Raw genomic sequence first — 18,378 nt, forward strand, 5'->3', positions numbered from 1 at the left:
CGTGTTGCATTACTGTGCTGTGATTGGCCTCCGGAAACGTCCCATAATCCCCTGAAGTCAAGTGGCCACTCTAGTCATTGTTTTGAAATCATCTGTAGGCATGCGGATATCCCCTTTCAAAGCTCTGTTTCTGACAGCTGGCATGCTTATCTGCTCCGGGACAAAGCAAACCATTAGTGTGGAATGCTGCTGTTATGAGTGTGTGAGAGAGGGGGGAAGGGAGAGGGGTCTGCTGCTGTCTAAGCTTACAAGACAACATGCTGACACGTTCTCAGCCCCCCAAAACACACTGTCTATACTCCCCACATACACACAACACACTCCCTGTCACACTCCACCCCACCCCCATTTGAAAAGCACGTTGCAGCCACTTGCACACTGGGATAGCTACCACAATGCACTGCTCTTTGTGGCATTGCAAGAGCTGCTAATGTGGCCACACCAGTGCGCTTGCAGCTGACAGTGTAAACACACGGCAGCGTTTTCCCTGCTGCGATCTCCGAAGGCTGGTTTAACTCTCTACATCTGCAAGTGTAGCCAAGCCCTAAGTCTCTTAGGGGTGTGAGTTTTTTCACAGCCCTGAGTGATTGTAGCTAGGTTGACCTAACGTTGTAGTGCAGACCAGTCCTTGCAGCGTAGACATACCCTAATCAGATGTCTGACTGCCGCATGTCTAGACATACCTGAACTAGCTTTAGGGCTTGTCTTCGCTGGGAACTTACATTGGCAGAGCGACATCCTTCAAGGGTGTGAGAAGTCGTTCCCGCCCCCCCCCCCCCCCCGAGAGCTGTAGCTATGCCAACCTAACCCAAAGTGTAGACCGTGCTAGGTCGCTGGAAGAATTCTTCTGTCGACCTAGCTATCACCTCTCGGGGAGGTGGAGTGCCTACGCTGACAGGAGAACCTTTCAGTCAGTGTAGGTAGTGTCAATGCTACAGAGGCGCCACTGCAGCAATTTAAGTGTAGACATACCCTCAATCTAGCTAATTTGGGTACCAAAGCTAGTTCAGGTATGTCTACACATGCTGTAGTCACACCTATGATTGTGGTGTGGGCACGCTCTTAAACACAATAGACTAGATTCCTCCTTGTCTGCACTCAGGTCACTGAGGTTACACTAGAAAGGAATGTGGTGCAGTGGTTCTATAAAGAAACAACTAGAATGTGTCTGCACTGTTTTTACAGCACAGCTTGTACTCTGCAAACTTCTGTTAGTCAGGTCTGGTTGCTTACGTACTAACAGCAGCCAGTAGATTCTTCACCTGCATACACACACCCCTCACCTAAAGTCTTCCCGGTTTGGGAAGTCATGCAGCAGGAGAGGTAATCTCTCAGGTAGTTAGGGAGAGTTGCATGGTGGGCTTTCCCTCTCGAGATGGAGACTGTGGGACCTGGATTCTGTATTGAATGAGGAGATCACTGGTGAGATGTGTTCAGGGGGATCTGCATTGCTAAGCAGAGGAGCTGCTATGCTTTGTACCAGTTGAGGCTTTTTCAGGGTGAGTGGCTTAAATCCCAGGGAGTAGTTGCAATAATTGAGCTTGAAGGTCGCAAATGCCTAGATCACTGTGGGCAGGTCCAAGTCTTCCAGAATGGTGTGCAACTTTGTGACAAGGCCAAGATGGAAGGGTGTGTGTTTTGTGTGGCATATGTGGGTCTCAGCTGTGGCAATTCAAATATCTGGTAATATTGAGGAATTGAGTCTAAAAGGATCCAATGAGTGACTCAAGTCCATAAGCAATAGCATGGCCCTACTTAATGCAAAGGGTAATACCTACAAGATAGGAGCAAAGAATCTAGAATTGCCAAATACCTCTGAACCCTCAAAGTGTGAGCTCCAAAGAAAGAGTGAGGTAATACTTATAAGAGAAATGGCAGGGAGCATGAACTAAGTGGCCTCATTTGCTACTTGCAACTTCCTGGTTTATTGACACAATAGATTATAACACCACCACCCCTCCCATCCTCCCTGTGTCCATTCAGTATATGAAAGTTGCTCTTTTACTGTTTGCTTTCCTCTCCTCTTCCTTCCTTCCCTTTGTCTTTCCTCCCCAGCACGCACGCACATGCGCACACGCACATGCACTCTGTGCCTCCTGTCCAGAGGCCTGGTGTGATGCCCCTAGTAGTTTGCTTCACCACATACTGAGTTCCTCTATAAAGTGACGAAGTTCTATTAATGTTGCTATCGCTATAGTGATCCCTCTTCCTGTCCTTTTTAGCTAGGTTGGAATTTATAGAAAAGACATTAGTGAATGGTTTTAAAAAAAATGTGATTTTTAATTGCTGTAGCTGTTAAAATGTTAAGTAATTTATTGGAAGGGAAAACTCTTTAAATCTCCAAGGGGAAAAAATTATGGATAAAAATGGTGAAATAGTATCTGGAACTATAGATCTTTTCTCACTTGAATAGCCAGTTAACGCAGCAATCCTTTCCCCAAGTGATTGGCGTTCCCAAGAGCTTAGTACTGTCTCTAGAACTTAACTCTTTTTGTTGGACCTTAAGGCAAAGCACTTAATGAATCGCATATAAAATATCTACATTAAGAAAAGTTAAGGGTGCATAGTCAAACACTCAAGCTGGGAAACATCCTAATTAAGGTTTCCTGTGCAACCCTAATTCTGCCCACTTGTGTACAGTTCTTGGATTGCGATACACGCTTACATGGGATGTGATCACAAAATTTCCACGGGACTCCTATGCCATTTGGTGGACAGGATCGATGGTACTTGGGGAATGATGCAACTGTACAGTATTTCTTTCAGTTTGTGGCCTCATGCTTTATTTCACCCCATCCAAGTTCCACTGAATATGGAATTGTTTGTTTCCTCATGGGCTTTTCCATGACACTCATCACTATAGTAACCAGCTGCTTCATAAAGATGAATGAAATTATTTTTACAGTGCCCCTGAGTTTTTAGAAAGGTATTGTCCCAATTTTACAGATGGGGAGCTGAGACATGGATATCTAGGCCAAAATTAAGGGTCTACTAATATCGGGTGCCCCACTGAAGATGCTTAGGCTTGAGATTTTATGTATATCAGCCCTCTCCACTCCTGTTGATTTCACTTGGAGTGAAGAGCTCAGCATATCTGAAAACCAGCTCTTAGGTGTCCCAAGATGAGCATCCAGAAAACAAGGAACCAACAGTTAGTTGATAATTTTGAAGATTTTTGAGTTAAGTAATTTGTCCAGCATGTAAAAAGCCTGTGACACAGCCAAAGAGAACAGAATTCAGGCAGGCGCCTATCCTTTCTCTTTCTGCAGTCCCCTTGCCATTTTAATAACCACCTTTCAGCTTCAGGTGCAAATCACAATAGTCCTATAAACAACTACCTGATTTGCTGTCCATCCTATTCATGAAATGAAGCGGGAGGCCTTTGTGGTTATTAAAACAAACAAATGGTGATTTGTCCCTAAAGGCTGTGTATTGTCATGCATGAGCATAAAGGGGCAGAATTAGGTTATATGAGCAAGATTAAATTAAATATCTTTGCCTGGTTGAAACCTTCAACTGTTTCTGAGCCTTAAGAATGCAGGCTTATGGACTGATTCTTGCAACTCAACCTAATGGGAAGGTATTAGAACAGGATACCATGTGGTTCTTTTTTGTTGCTTGCATGTTTTTTAAATATAACTAACTCTTTCCCCAAGTTCTCTACAGGGGATGTGATGTCCGTTACTGGGCAATAGGTGAATAATATAGGTAATAAGTAACCAGTAGGCTCCTCCCTGTTTAGACTCAAAGCAGCTGGATTTTAGATCCTCTCTTGTAGGGTGAAAAGTGGGGCAAGGCCCATGTGTGAAATGTCTTCAGAACCTATTTTTATTTTTCAGTGGACGAATACATTGCCATTGCTAAAGAGAAACATGGATACAACATGGAACAGGTAACAAAATGATTATTTGCGTTTCTGTATTTAAACTGATCTTTTTTCCCCAATAGGTACTAGAACCTGATTTAAAGCAAACTGCTACACTGCAAACTTGCTTCCCTCCACTCATCCAGTATAATAATACATTTATTTTCTGAGGACATGCAGTTCATCCTAATTTATTAATGATTGTCACTAAAACGCCTAAATACTTTTTTTCAGTATTTTGATGCAAACCTCCCCTTGATTTTCTGTGGTATTTGGCCTTGTGTTGCAGTCTGATCTATGTCTATGTTGGTAAAATTCTGGTCTTATTGCAGCCCATGACAAGGCTTTCCTTTACTCGAGTGAGGCCCAGATTTCACTCTGGCTTTTTCTGTCTCCTGCTTAAGACCCATCTCGACAAACACTTTGACAGTTGGGTAGCTTCATACACCTGAGAAGTTCTTCTGAATTAAGTGGAACATCTCATGCATTAAGTTGTGTGGTGGGGAGGAGGGATAGGTTCTGCTGGTTGTATTGGGAATAAAGGTATTGTCTCTACTGGAGGACTCTGACTTGAGAATTAGAAAAATTATGCCCTTGCAAAAGCAATGGGACTGAAGGATGAGTGATTAAGAGGGGAAGAGGTTTTAGTCAGATGACCAAGCCCTTATTTTTGAGTTAGCCATTGGAAGTGTAGGTCTTAAACATTCTTGAGAAGAGACATCTTAAAGTTTCAGCATTTCTGCTCTCTTCTCAGTTAAGGTGTGAGAAACCGTACAATACTTGTGCTCTGAGCTGTCCAGCAGATGCTTCAGCAAAACTAGGGAAGATCAAAGCTGACATTCATGATATTTCTAGGACCAAAAATAATAATAATTAATAATAAAACCCCTTAAAGCAGTGAATAGCCACAAGCCTAATTCTTCCCTCTTTGTTATTTTAAAAAAAACAAAACAGATAGGTGTGTTGTTCTAATATGTGAAGTCATGAATAACTTCCTCCAAAAACTAAGCCCCTCATATTTGAGTGACAACTTATTCTATCTGATTTCAGTCGAAAGGTGAATGTTTTTGGAAAGTGAAAACTGATCGGACTTTGTTTAAAATTAAAAAACTTTTATAAAATTGAGGTGCAGCCAGGTGCCAGGTCTGAAGCTTTAAAAACTGAACACACACTTATGTTTTTAGATGTCGTGAGAGTTGTCTAAAGTTTGAAAACATGTCTTCTCCTTGAACGGAAGAATTTTTGTGGCTGTGATGCTGTGACCGGAAGAGTGGGTGGGATGGGATGGGAATGTCTGGTTAAGGGGAAGGAGGAAGGAGAAAAGTGTGTTGTGCTACTGGGCTCTCTGGATTGAGGCATGACAACTCACTAAGCTGTGTAACTATGTGCTTGAATGATCAGTACCACCTGGCACTTTCTAAGCTCTCGGTGTTCTGTCCCACTGCTCACTTGTCATGATTTGAGCCTGTGATCAGCCAGGCTGGTGGCAATTGAACATTCGATGTCAGGTTTACAGTGATCTGTGAAATGAGCTGATGGTCTCTGTCCAGTTGCCTTCACCTTATTCTACTAAATGGATTTGTTCTGTCCCCAGCCATTTCTTCTTGTTACTTAGGTCTCATTCTGATCTCTTGCTGGGGAAGGCAGATTATCCCAAATCTGCCTACAGTGGGGTTCTTACCCCTTTCTCTGAAGTATCTGGTACTGGCCACTATCAGAAACAGAATGCTAGAGTAGGGGGACCGTGGGTCTGATTCAGTATGGCAATTCCTGTGTTCCTGTTTCTCCATAATGAATTGTCTTGGGGAGGTAATCGTGGAAGAGAACCTTCCACTGTTCTTCCTTTGCAGGGCAGCATATTCCCCCAAAGACTTTGGTGATCCTAGAATTTGAAAACCAAGCACTGCTAGGAAATAACCATCCTGGAAGGACATTCTGTGTATTTTATGCAAATAGTCCTACTAATCCAATGTTATAGAAATTTTATTTTTGAAATTGGACTTTCCCAGGAAAAAATTGCATCATAACCATGGACACTTCCCCTTTCAGATTGATGTTAGACATGAGATCCTTTCAGGGGAGGAGGGGAAGAGTGAGAATTTGAGGGAACCATTCAAGCCTAGACAACCAGCTTTAGGACTTTTGCCTCTGGCTCTGAGCTTATTAGCCAATGGTGGTGGCAAGCATTTGACCGTGTGTGTGCGCGCACACACACACACACAGACACACACTACTGGGAGCCAGTCCTCTAGGGCTCAGGACACTATAGCAGGTGACCGCCTAGAACAATGGTCCCCAACCTTTTTAGTCTGGCAGGTGCCAGACGACGCGCCACCGCGGACCGTGGTGGTGGACGAGCATCCGCCGAAATGCCGCTGAGAAGCGGCAACGTCAATAGGCGTCGCTGCCGAAATGCATTTTGGTGGCAACGCCTCTGGTTGATGCTGCTTGTCGGCGGCATTTCGGGGGATGCTCGTCCCCTGGGCAGTACACGGGCACACATAGATGCCCCAGCGGGCGCCATGTTGGGGACCACTGGCCTAGAAAAATCGCAAGTATGTGGTCAGCCAAGGAGGCAATGACCTTGCAAAGCTTGCTCCCTCCAAGGCATTGGGCAGCAGAGGAGAAGGTAGCAATTGCCTTGAGGATCCTGCCCTCCATCGCATTCGGAGAGACAGGTGCCAGCTTGTTGATGTAGCAATAGGGAGCAGGTTTCTCTGGAAGGGTGAATGGGACTCTTCCTTAAAGCTCAGCTGGCTGCATTTGTTGTGTATGCGGCTCGTCTGCTCTGGCCCTCTCCTTCTCTCCCTCACTTGTAGCTGGGTTCTGTATCAACAGCTAAACGGATACATGCGGGGAGGGACAAGTAGAGCTCTTTCCTAGGGAGGAGGGGTGGGTAGAAGAACTTTGAATTGGTAAATCCCTGTGGGCTATTGCTAGTTGTGTAAAAGCAGCTTATTTGTAAAATGTCTTTCTTCTAGAAATAATGTCTGCTTAAAAAAATATTGTAAGTGTTAAGAGCCTGACCTATTAAAAAAATTTTTTTTAAAATCACACTTGTGTTCCATGCCCTTTGTCTGAGGTTGGCATGTGAGCCAACTTCCCCTCTTTAAGAACATTTTGCCCTTTCAGCATATCTCCTCTTTGTGCAATGTATTTCTGTACTAATGTCCAGCTTGTATAGCGTCACATAGGGATATTTCAGGAGGTGGCCAGGTGAGACTGGGTCTGATGTTAAAAAAGAAGAAACCATAAGGCTTGTAAAATCTTTCATGTGCCTCTCTACTAGCTAGTTAAGCTCTCCCCTCCCAACTGTCTAGTCGTCTTTTTTTAATTCACGTGACATCTTCAAAACCATGACGTGTTAAAGACTCTTCTGGTTCTGTATCATAGTGAAGGGGAAGAAATCTAGATATTTAGCAGGGAGAGTCTAGTTTCATGAGGAAGAGATCTGGGGTGAAGCAAGCGTTTAGTCATATAGTTGCAGAATCTACTGGAGCGAGAACTTTGTGCCCAGAAAGGAACTGTTTTTTTTTTTTTTTTTTTGCATAGCAAAGTGGGATGGGGAAACCCCAGTTTCAAAGGTAGCACCGGCAGTCTGAATGGACTGGGTGAAACTGCTAGACGGGGGAGAATTATGGTGGCAGAACTAAAGTCAACTTTGCATATGTCAAACAGGTAATATTTTAGTCAGCGGATCGGGGATCGTTTTCACTTAACAGCAGTTCTGAAACAAGTTGCAAATTTTTATTTTAAATATTTGTAGCACGGTAGGGTCAGGCCCTTCTGAAATGACTCTGGGGAGGCTAATGGCACCAAAAAAATAATACTCCATCAGAGTGAAGGGTCAGAATGCTCTTTTTGCCATCCACCTCCGGAGGGTGGTAGATTTTGATTGAATACCTCTTAGAGGGCTCACTAGGGCAAGCATTCGTTAGTGCCAGGGGGTGCAGTGTGTGTAATTTGTTTTCTGAACTGGAGACTTGGGGTTGCAACGTGGCCATTCTGGTGCTCCACAGTCCAGAGTGGTGATGGGTCAGATGCCAGGTTCTTACTGTCACTTAATTTTCTGCAGCCTCACACACGTGTATCTGAGGTCAGAGTCATGGCCCTTTTGTAACTTTCGTGCTGCCCTATCACCCTATTACTTGTATCAGTGTGAGGACTGTATATTCCCTCTCCCCGCCTTATTGCAACTCAGTTTCTCTTGTGTCCATATTTCTTTCAGGCCCTTGGAATGCTCTTTTGGCACAAGCATAATATTGAGAAATCCTTGGCTGATTTGCCCAACTTTACTCCATTCCCAGATGAGTGGACAGTGGAAGACAAGGTCTTGTTCGAACAGGCCTTTAGTTTCCATGGGAAAACATTTCATAGAATTCAGCAGATGGTAAGTAGGATCATAATAATTAGACCTGGAAAAAACTGTTGAGGTCACCTTGTCCAATACAGGATTGTTAGCAATCATGTAACTGCTCATTTAGAAGATTGTCTGGTGTCAGGGTGGGTTGTTGAGGAAAAGCTTGACTCTTGCATTGTCATTCAGAGGAGGACTATACTGATTTGGGAGGGGGGAGGGACTATTACTTTTATCACTTCACATTCCTCTAGCAGCAGACACAGAATCCGCATGTCATCCAAAGAAAAAGTCTTCTAGAATTAGAATCTGACTATTTTTTACAATCTGGAGACACCGTTCTGGCTATAGAATTGGTATTAATTTGTCACTCATGGGGCCACTCTTCATTTTATTGTATTGCAGTAGTATTTAGAGGCCTAAATCAGGGTTTAGGGCCCCATTGTGCATTGAATGGTACACTTACCTAATGAAAAAACAGTCCTTTCCCCAAAGAGCTTTATTGAATCTGCTTTACTTTTTTTTTTAACATTTCTTTTTTAGGAGTTTTATGCATTTTACATTGGCGATAAGTGCCTATTAAGTATCATATGGGAGCGTCCGTGCTTGAGGATTGTAGATTTAATTCCCTGTTTTCAATCACTCAGTCTTTATGAAATTTTACCTTTGGAGCTGATATTTTCTAGGCTTGGTATCTGCCTGAAAGTGAACTTTTTGGGGAGAGGAAATTTTCAGCAAAAACACAAAACCCCCAAATTCATTTTGGAAGGGATGGAGAGTGGGAATGAAACGAAAGTTTTAAACAGTTTTTCAACTGGGATGGGAGATTGAAATTTAAAAGTTGAAAACTATCCCTCAAGTGAAAATCCCTTTGACTGTTCTAGTGAAGGTCTGGCTTTGATTGGACAGTTCCGACCCTTTGAAAACTAGCATATGCAGCATACTTTGCACAAGGCTTTTGGTCCGCTCGTAAAGTATGCCGCTAAGGAAGGCTGCAGTGCTGAGGGTGACCAGACATCCTTCTGTTAGGGGCTTTGTCTTATATACGCAACTATTAACTCTGGCCCATCCCCCACCCAGAAAAAAAAATCCAATTTTTTTTTTTTCACACTTGCTATCTGCTCACCCTAGCGGTGCTCCATGCATTGCTGACTTTGCTGAATAGTAAAAAGTGATCTGACTGTTCCAAAGGGTAGGGAGGGCTGCTGTGCCCCTTTGTAAGGCTTGTAGGACTAGGTCCTGTTCTCGTCCTCCCTTAAAAGCTCCTCATGCAGGCGTATGAACAGGATTCCTGTGGTGCCCAGCCAAATAATTCCAGGTTATAGGATCTGGATGACTGCAAAACTAGCAGAGCTCTGAAGGCCTGGAGAGTGGAGCACCTTTCTGTTTTTTCCCATTTTTTCCTTTTAAATGTAAAATAAAAGAATCCCTCAGTAATATCTATAAACTGATTGTAAAACGTATAAGGGAGTCCGTTATGTAGCACAGGTAAGCACCAAATTAGGAAATTCGCAGTTCAGGTGAATGGCCGTAACTCTGTCTCCTGGTGAACGTGGATTACAGTGCATTAATGCCAGACTCTCATACTGCTTCTCAATAATGAATTACAGGACATTTTTTGAGCAACTTTTGATATGCATGTAGCATCCTGTGGTGCTGGGTGTGCTGGGTAAACACTCTGACAGTCGTTTATATTAAAAGCGCACTATATTCTAAGGTTTCAGAGTAGCAGCCGTGTTAGTCTGTATCCGCAAAAAGAACAGGAGTACTTGTGGCACCTTAGAGACTAACAAATTTATTAGAGCACAAGCTTTCGTGGACTACAGCCCACTTCTCTCCCCTCTAGTCTTAGGTTCAAAGTACAGCAAACAAAGATAAACACTCTAGTAAAAGGTACATTTACAAGTTGAGAAAACAAAGTAAAACTAAGACGCCTTGCCTGGCTATTTACTTACAAGTTTGAAATAGGAGAGACTTGTTTAGAAAGATGTGGAGAACCAAAGAAGTGGGCTGTAGTCCACAAAAGCTTATGCTCTAATAAATTTGTTAGTCTCTAAGGTGCCACAAGTACTCCTGTTCTTTTTACTATATTCTAAGTATTGGCTATACAACAAAAGTGTAAGTGCAAGTGTTCTGACCTACCTATTCCAAATTAGCTGCATTCTTAGTAACCTCATCCTTGAATTTGCACTGAGGAAGCCTGTGCTGGTATCTGGAAATAAACTGCATAGTACGTGGGTGCTGACCGGTATTAAAATTGCACGTTTTAGAGCAGAGGTGTGAAACTCATTCCATGGAGGGGAACAAACGAACAGTTTTGGGGCTATTTACTGCCCGCAGTGCATGCTGAATCTGCCACTGATAACCACAAGTATCTAAAGCCAAAAGTTTGAAATTTTGGTCCTTAAATAAGAGGGATCTGACTTCCACCTGTAGCTCCCTGATTTTTAATGGAACTTGGATCAGGCCTTTAAAGTTATTCTTGCGTGGGGTGAGGTGAGGAACAAGAGTGATGCAGGTCACTTCTAGGGTAGCCTGCAGAACTCAAATGAGTCAGCTACCTTAATACAGGTTTAGTTGCTTGATGGAAGGCAGGCTTGTCATGTAGACATACAAGACAACGAGAATTAAAATATTACAACTTGCTACATGCTTATCGAAGGTTGTAGAAAGAACCAATATTGCATCCTTTTAAAACCTCTTTTGTTAATTTGAATAGATATTGCGACCCTATGATGCTGGCTATGACTTTCCTGCTGGCTGTCATAGTATGTACCAAAAACTGGTTCATCTGATGTGAAATCCAGGTAATGCTGTACATGTAAACCTGTGAAGACTTCTAAAAAGTGTAACTATTTTATTTTCAGCTTCCTGACAAATCGATAGCCAGTTTGGTGAAATTTTACTACTCCTGGAAAAAGACAAGGACTAAAACCAGCGTGATGGACCGCCATGCTCGTAAACAAAAAAGGGAACGGGAAGAAAGGTACGTTTGCAGTGAGAAAGACTGTGTCTTGCCACTCAAATCTTTTTATGATGATCCTGGAATTTCTGGTAGCCTGTAAAGAACGAGAACTAGGATTTTTCCCCCAGACACTTCCTGGTGCGCCTCTCTCTCTTTTTATAACCGGAATCTGTGTCCATGTAAACGTTCATGACCAAATTCTACCATCTGATTCACATGCAACTCTCAAGTCCCTGTAAAGGGAGATCACAATGGTAACTCGAGGGCAGGTTTTTAGCCTTAAATGTAACATTCCATAGAATGGGAGCACATGCTAAGTGGAAGATTGGCAACGTTTGGCACTCCCCTCTCTTCATTTTATCTACATACTTGTCCCAGCAGAAAGCTGCTACCAGCAAAATGCTTTCAGGGCCAAATTCTCTACCCAGTGCAACGGTCGAGTAGACTGGCTTTGTGATGGGAAGAGGAGGAGCGAGAAGAGCTCACACTCGCTGTGATGGATGGAATTCTGTACCCACCCCTCCATTAGTTGTGCATGTGCTTTACTGTACAAATGTACCTGCCACTCTACAGGTCCCTAAGCCACTGAGCTTCAATAGATTCTTTGTTCCCACTACTTCAGCCTCAGGCCTGCAGCAGTCTCCATGGCTGCCATGCCTACCACACACTGCAGCACCCTTTAGGAAGGTTTGGCCGATAGTTCATGTGTTTAGCTACACAGATACTCCTGGAGATAGAGATCCTCTTTCTCTGGATAACCCGACTTGAACCTAGGGCAGCTGGGGCCTCGGTGGGCCATGGCTCCTTGGCACACTGAGGGGTTTGATGGTCTGCAAAGGTTCTCTGCATCCTCCTCCTCCTTGTCTTTCCCCTCTCTACATAGCAGTGGTGCTTTTGCCATGCTCCAGATGTTTCTTGTCCTTGTGAACAGGTGCTTTTCCCAACCCACCCTAAAATGCAATCTAGACATTTGTAGAGTCAGAACTTCTCTTAAAGCCACATCCCAGGAAAGGAGATATCTGTCACAAGCTGGAAATGCTCTGCACGTGCCTCCCATCAAATAGCTCCTATTTCATGACTGCTTAGCCCAGACCCTAGCTCCTGTGCCTCAAATAGGAGATCCCTATAGGAAGAGGACCATTCCCATGGTGGAGTTTATTGAACCACACTGCAACAATGAGCCAGCAAGACTGTCTTCATCTTCCAGCTGGATTCACCACACCTGCTTAATTAGAAGGAAGAGAGTGGGCTCAAAGAAGAACACCACCATCCAACTAATCCCTTACTTGCTTGGCTTTCCTTTATCTGTGCCTCCCTTTCATACTGTTCTTTCTCCATCCCCCAAATGGTTTTATTTATTAACTTTATTCAGTGGAAAAATAATTGCATTCCCTAAAAGGAGTGCTTGTTTTTAGTTCATACTGTATAGTTTAATATTCAAAAAGGCTGCATCTGGCATTTTTTTCTGTACTTGTGAACCACACTGAAATTACTGCCACCCAGAAATATCTTTATAGTATAGTCTTTTATAGATGGTGCTATAAACTCCATGGAGAGCGAGTGGATGGGCTGCTCCATTTCTGAATTTCAAAGCCCTTGAGAGAAGCAACAGGAGCAGAGATACTTGTAGTTTCCATAGTGTAGACATACTCTATCAGGTTAGCTACGTCAGTGTTGCTATGCTGGCATAACCTGGTAGTGTAGACGCAGCCTAAGCTGGTGGAAGGTTTTTGTTTTGATTTTCCCCTCCACCCCCATCAGTATAGGTAAAACCACCATCCTGAATGACAGAAGCTATGTTGATGGAAACATTCGTCCATTGATTTAGCTACATCTCCACCCGGGGATAGGTTGGCAAAGATACATCAGTCAGGAATGTGACTTATTCACATCCCTGACTGACATAGCTACATTGACTTAAGTTTTAGGTGTCGACCAAGCCATAGTGTTTGCTTTCCATATTTAGCACGCTAAAGAATGATTGGAAGGTTTTTAATTTAGTTAAAAATCAAATGGCCAAGTAGAACAATTGCAGGAAAAAAATTATGGAATGTGTGTGTCTGCTTTGTGGGGCAGGGAGGAGAGCAGTGCTGTCATTTGAGCTTGAGGCTAGAATGTGTGAATTCTAAAGCTAGTTTGTGTTCCAGGCCTGTTCACTTGTGGATTAAATTGTGCTTAGGTTAAGTAATGACTGTAATAAACCTCTGCAAAATGGGTTAGGTTTAGTGGTCTCAATCTAGTTCGTAGTAGTTATGTGATCCTCTAGACACAAACTTCCAGCACAGTTGGCACCTTTTTGGTGTTGGTCTCAGCAGACACCAAAAACTGAATCAGTGTGGAGGTAAAATTGCACTCTTGCCCTTTATAGTTAAGGCTAATTAAAGGGGCAGTTAGAGGAATCTTGCCCTGTCGCTGAATGTGTTCTGTGACTAAACAGAGGAATTCCCAAGGCATCTTTCAGCAGCACTAAAATCACTTTAAAATAACCACAAACAAATGTGGGACTCGGTTTTCAAAACCTGTTCTCTTATTTGCGTGCAAGTGACTCTGTACATGCAGTCTTCTGCGCCTAGAAGTGACTGACAATTTGCATGCACAGACTAGCTTGGGAATCAGTTTTGTACAGAAAAGCGTGCAGCTTAGAGGAAAAGGAAGGTTTGCACAAGTGACTGCAAATGGAGACCGTTAATGCCACCTTAAAATGTGTCCCTCAGTGACAGAACAGATGCACATGTCTTGTTCATACTCTTCACTTGGTTTATAATTTAAAATAATAAAGCAAATAAAAACTGAAATCTAAATGGTGAATAAATGACTGTGAACTGTGCAGACAGTGTACTCTGGAATTTTAAGAGGGTATGTAGAATATAATGCTTCTAAATGTCATAAAATGCTGACTAAATACTGACATCTTCTTCATCATGTGTACACCATGTACATAAGGGTCTGGCTGAATCAAGACTATAATTGCTGGGAGGCTAGGTGGTCTACAACTTGGCTAACTTAATGGGTTGCTGGATTTTATGGGACCAGTGAAACCTGCATGTGTCCTTTTTAAAATAAACATAGGCCAAATAATCTTATCCTTGCACTCTGGGAACATCATAAAAAGCAGAGCAATTAACTTCAGCAATGTACGGTACACTAATTCTAAACCATACATGGAAGTATACCTTAATGTGAATGGTAGTCAAACACTAAATTAGAATTCCAGTAAAATTAAACTGGCTAGGTGTTCCAAGGTCACATTCAGTATGGCCCCAATTTGATGCTGCTTATTATTATTATTCAGTACTCGATAGAATATGCTTTTCTTTTCTTTTTTCCACTAAGGGAGGAATTAAAGATGAGATTATGGGAGTGCTAAACATGTCTCTGTGTGTGTTTTGTTGGTGGTGGTTTTTTTTTTTTTTTTTTTTTAAATCCCTGGGAGAACTAATTGTGCATGTGGCTTTTTGTTACATTTAAGATTTTTAATTAAATGTATGAAATCCACATTAAAGCTGTTTGCTCTAATTCTGTATCCTTGTTTGTCTGAGTTTGCTTGAAGTTAAAAAATATTCAGCTAGTTCTCTTTGACTCTAACAGCCAGAGAATTTCTGACTTGTTTTTTAATTTTATTTTTGCCTTTGAGGTTGAACAGACTTCATTTTGCCCAGATATACCACAGAAAAGTTTATGTAAAAGCTTTTAAATGCATGGTCCCTAATGTGGTTATTTTAAAGAGGTAATTGACTGTAAAATTCACCAAAAAGAAAAGCCATTGGATTGAATGTTCCATCCATGCCTGACTTCCAGCAGACTATTGTAGAGAAATAGAAATTCTCATAGAAATATGGTCATGCCTTGCTTTTGTCTTTCAGTGAGGATGAAATGGAGGAAACAAATGGAACTAACCCTGTTGATATTGAAGTTGAACAAAACAAGGAGAGCAAAAAAGAGGTAGGTAGTTTTTTCCCTAATACTGTACTGAAGGCTAATGAAAGTTTTCACCTGTTACTGTGAACTATTCTGTTGTGCCACAGAGGATCTGACAGTGCCCAGTTTTATTTGTGCTTCTGCGTAGTTGACATTCAGCACAGGAATAATAGTGACTCACAATTCTGATTAGAGTAACTAGTAGTCAAAATCCTTGATCCCATTTGAAGTGAATGCCAAGACTTTGAGTGACTTCAAAGGAGAAAGATTGTGTAGCTGTGAATGTTCCCTTCCCCTTTCCAAAGGGGCCATGACCTGGCTACTGAAATTTTGTGTATGGGCAACACAACAGTCTCCCCCTGAATTCCTGTTTGTGAATTTGGGGGGCAGGGAGGAGATAGGTGTTACCTTTGAAAATTTAGCCCATAGTGTTTTAACAGGGAGTTGGAGGGAGAAAATAGTTAACATGTTTTTAACTGTAATCAGGGTTGGAACGTATGCTAACTGCTACATGCCAGTTCTTTTGATGTTACCTGTTTTATTAAAATAACTGTTAGGGGAATTAAGTGACCTAATAAAAGACTTCTTTTCCTCCCTAGTAGAAAAATAACATTATAGTCAAGACGCATCAGGTTGAAGTTAACTTAAGCTCTCAGTCCTTGTGGGCATTTTCTGTATAGCCTATCCATCCAGAAGGGGCCTGCTCTTGAGCGTGTTGAAGTGACAACATTCCAATTGACTTTCATTGGAACAGGGCTGGGTGTGAACTGGAAAACTGACATTTACTTTTATGGAAAGCTATGTTCTTGTAACGTCCACAAGTCCCACGGTGTAGGAGCTTTGTGTGATTAGGTGATGCAGGCCTGACTCACCAGTGGTGTAATAGGTGCAAGTCTGCTGAAGTCAATAGAACTGCACTGACTGCTCTTGGCAAGAGGTAGTCAGCCTGTCTCCTTCAGAAATAGCACGTATAAGGACTGTGGTACTTTAGTCCGTACTGGGACAAAAGGAGGCACTGCAGTATACAGCAGAACTCACCCAAGCTGCCTGGGGCCTTCGGATACAAATGAAGGCTGTGATTGTGTAACTGTATCCATGTGGGCTGATCCCAGCACCCACACACATTTCCACTGAAGTAAATGTGGTTTTTTGCAGCTGCCTGTTGCACGATCCAAACATTCAGAATGAGAAATGATGGTTAAGATTTAAGAAATAGAGTTTCCCTGTATCTTAAATTATATCAAAGGGAATGGGTTTATTCATTTTACTTAAATTTGACTTGTATTGCATCTGCAAAGTCTATGGGATTCTTTGTGTTATTTTTCTAAACAAATGTGCCAGGGATATACCTCAAACTAATGTTACAAGCTTTCAACAACAAGGAGTCCGGTTACAAGCTTTGGCACTCATGGAGGGTGGTCCTATAGTAACAAAGCAGTGTATAAAGAGGAAAGACGTGACTTTGAACTATCAAAGATGGTGGCATACATCAGTGTTAAAATTGGAAAATGTCTGGAAAATACCTTGACAGAATTTTGGTTTTGTTCTAAATAATTTTTAAACAGGGATTGGAAAGAGGTATTTATGGGTTATGTTTAGCAAACCCTTTAACTGGGGCTGAGCAAGACAAAAATCTTAATTTTGCATACAGTTCATGTCACTTCTAAAGCAATCTTGTATAAAGGATGAACTCTGATAATATACTTACTGTAAATTAGTTCCTACGTATCCTGTGCACATACTTACACTGTTTTGTCTTTTAAAGAAGTAAATACTTAACTAGACAAAATTCCCCGTTGTTGCAATAAAATCTCTTTTAAAAACCACCCTCCAATGTCATAATCCCAGTACAGTTAGTGCAAAGCTACATGCAAAAGGCATGCATTTGGTAGTTTACTATGGCACTGAGTATAAATTTACATCTTAAACTTTAGTTGCCCAATTGATCATCTTGTACACTGTGGCAGAGCTTCCTTATTATACTTTCTTTCATTTTCAGTTTAGCTGTAAAACGATTGAGGCTTTCTCCTAATCCTAACTTCATCACACAGAATTAGTGAATAAGAGCTTCTTTCTTAACACTCCCCATTTCCATTTTCTGCTGTTTGTGAATCTTCAGTATTATCTGTTCATAAAAAATAAATAAGGGATAATAAGCAGTTTTTTGAGTGATTTAAGATTTCAAACTGAAATTTTCTTTGAGAAACTCTGAATCTAAAAGAGAGCTTTTACTATTCATTTTTTATTTTTACTCACCCATCTAAAACATTGGATTACTATTGCTTTTTACAGATCTAGTTGTGCATGGTGGAAGTTAAAGTTCATTTGTATCTACATGCGTTCCAAAAGGAAACAGATGGTCACAATTTTGGGGTTCAGGTCCCTTTTTGTAGCAAAGTATTTTACATGGGATTATATATCCTATTTATTTCTCACTCTCTAATTCAGATAATCCGTGCCACCACTCTCTTTTGCCCTCCCACTCTCCCCCAAAAAAGCTCACCAAGCACAATCAGTCACTCTCTCTATGTTCAATGACAAGCAGCCTTCTGAGGGCTTGTCACTGGAAAGTGACTGCCAGCTTCATTTTATTCTCCTTTACAATCTGCATAGCCTGTGCAGCGTTAATTAGGTTTGATATTTCAGTACCCGAGCCTGAGGGCTGATTGAATCCAAAATACTTTGAGAGAGAGCAGAACAGTCCAGAAGGTGGATATGTTCTTCATCATTGCACTTCTGCAGTGAGTTGGTCAGGTTTGTAATCGCAGTGAATCATCCCTCCACCCCATTCCCAAAACCCAAACAAAAAAATATTTGTCAGCTCAGAGACTCAGAGTTCTCTGTATGACTTCTCTGTATGACTTCTTAGGCAATACGGGGATTTCTCTGGGCCATACAACTTGGAGAGGGGGTTGGAGGGCTCTCAAAAATGCTTGGTCTTAGTGTTTCCTTTTTCAGGAGAAGATGGGGAGCTTCCTTATTATACTTTCTTTCTTTTTCAGTTTAGCTGTGAAATGATTGAGGCTTTCTCATAATCATAACTTCATCACACGGAATTAGTGAATAAGAGCTGCTGCTTCTTCGAGTGCTTGCTCGTGTAGATTCCATTCTAGGTGTGCGGTCATCAGAGTTTTTTGCCTTAGTGTATCTGTAGGGTCGGCAGTGGTGCCCCCTTGAGTGCCACACTCATGGGTCGGTATATCAGTTCCTCCTTACCGCCCATGGTGGTTAGTCGGAGTATCTTTCCTTGCATAGCAAGGGCTTGCAGTTTCG

The 18,378-nt window shown here is 42.1% G+C and overlaps 1 protein-coding gene across 1 annotated transcript in view; it reads left to right on the plus strand.

Annotated features, from left to right (window-relative positions):
• Nucleotides 1–18,378, plus strand: part of RCOR1 (REST corepressor 1) — a 120,918-nt gene that overhangs the window by 83,357 nt on the left and 19,183 nt on the right. The window contains exons 4-7 of the mRNA XM_008168173.4: nt 3,840–3,892; nt 8,094–8,255; nt 11,090–11,208; nt 15,051–15,129. Of these exons, the coding sequence (XP_008166395.1) occupies nt 3,840–3,892; nt 8,094–8,255; nt 11,090–11,208; nt 15,051–15,129 (413 nt within the window). The remainder of the gene's footprint in view (nt 1–3,839; nt 3,893–8,093; nt 8,256–11,089; nt 11,209–15,050; nt 15,130–18,378) is intronic.

Source organism: Chrysemys picta, chromosome 4, assembly GCF_011386835.1.
Source record: "Chrysemys picta bellii isolate R12L10 chromosome 4, ASM1138683v2, whole genome shotgun sequence".
Classification (NCBI taxonomy): domain Eukaryota; kingdom Metazoa; phylum Chordata; order Testudines; family Emydidae; genus Chrysemys; species Chrysemys picta.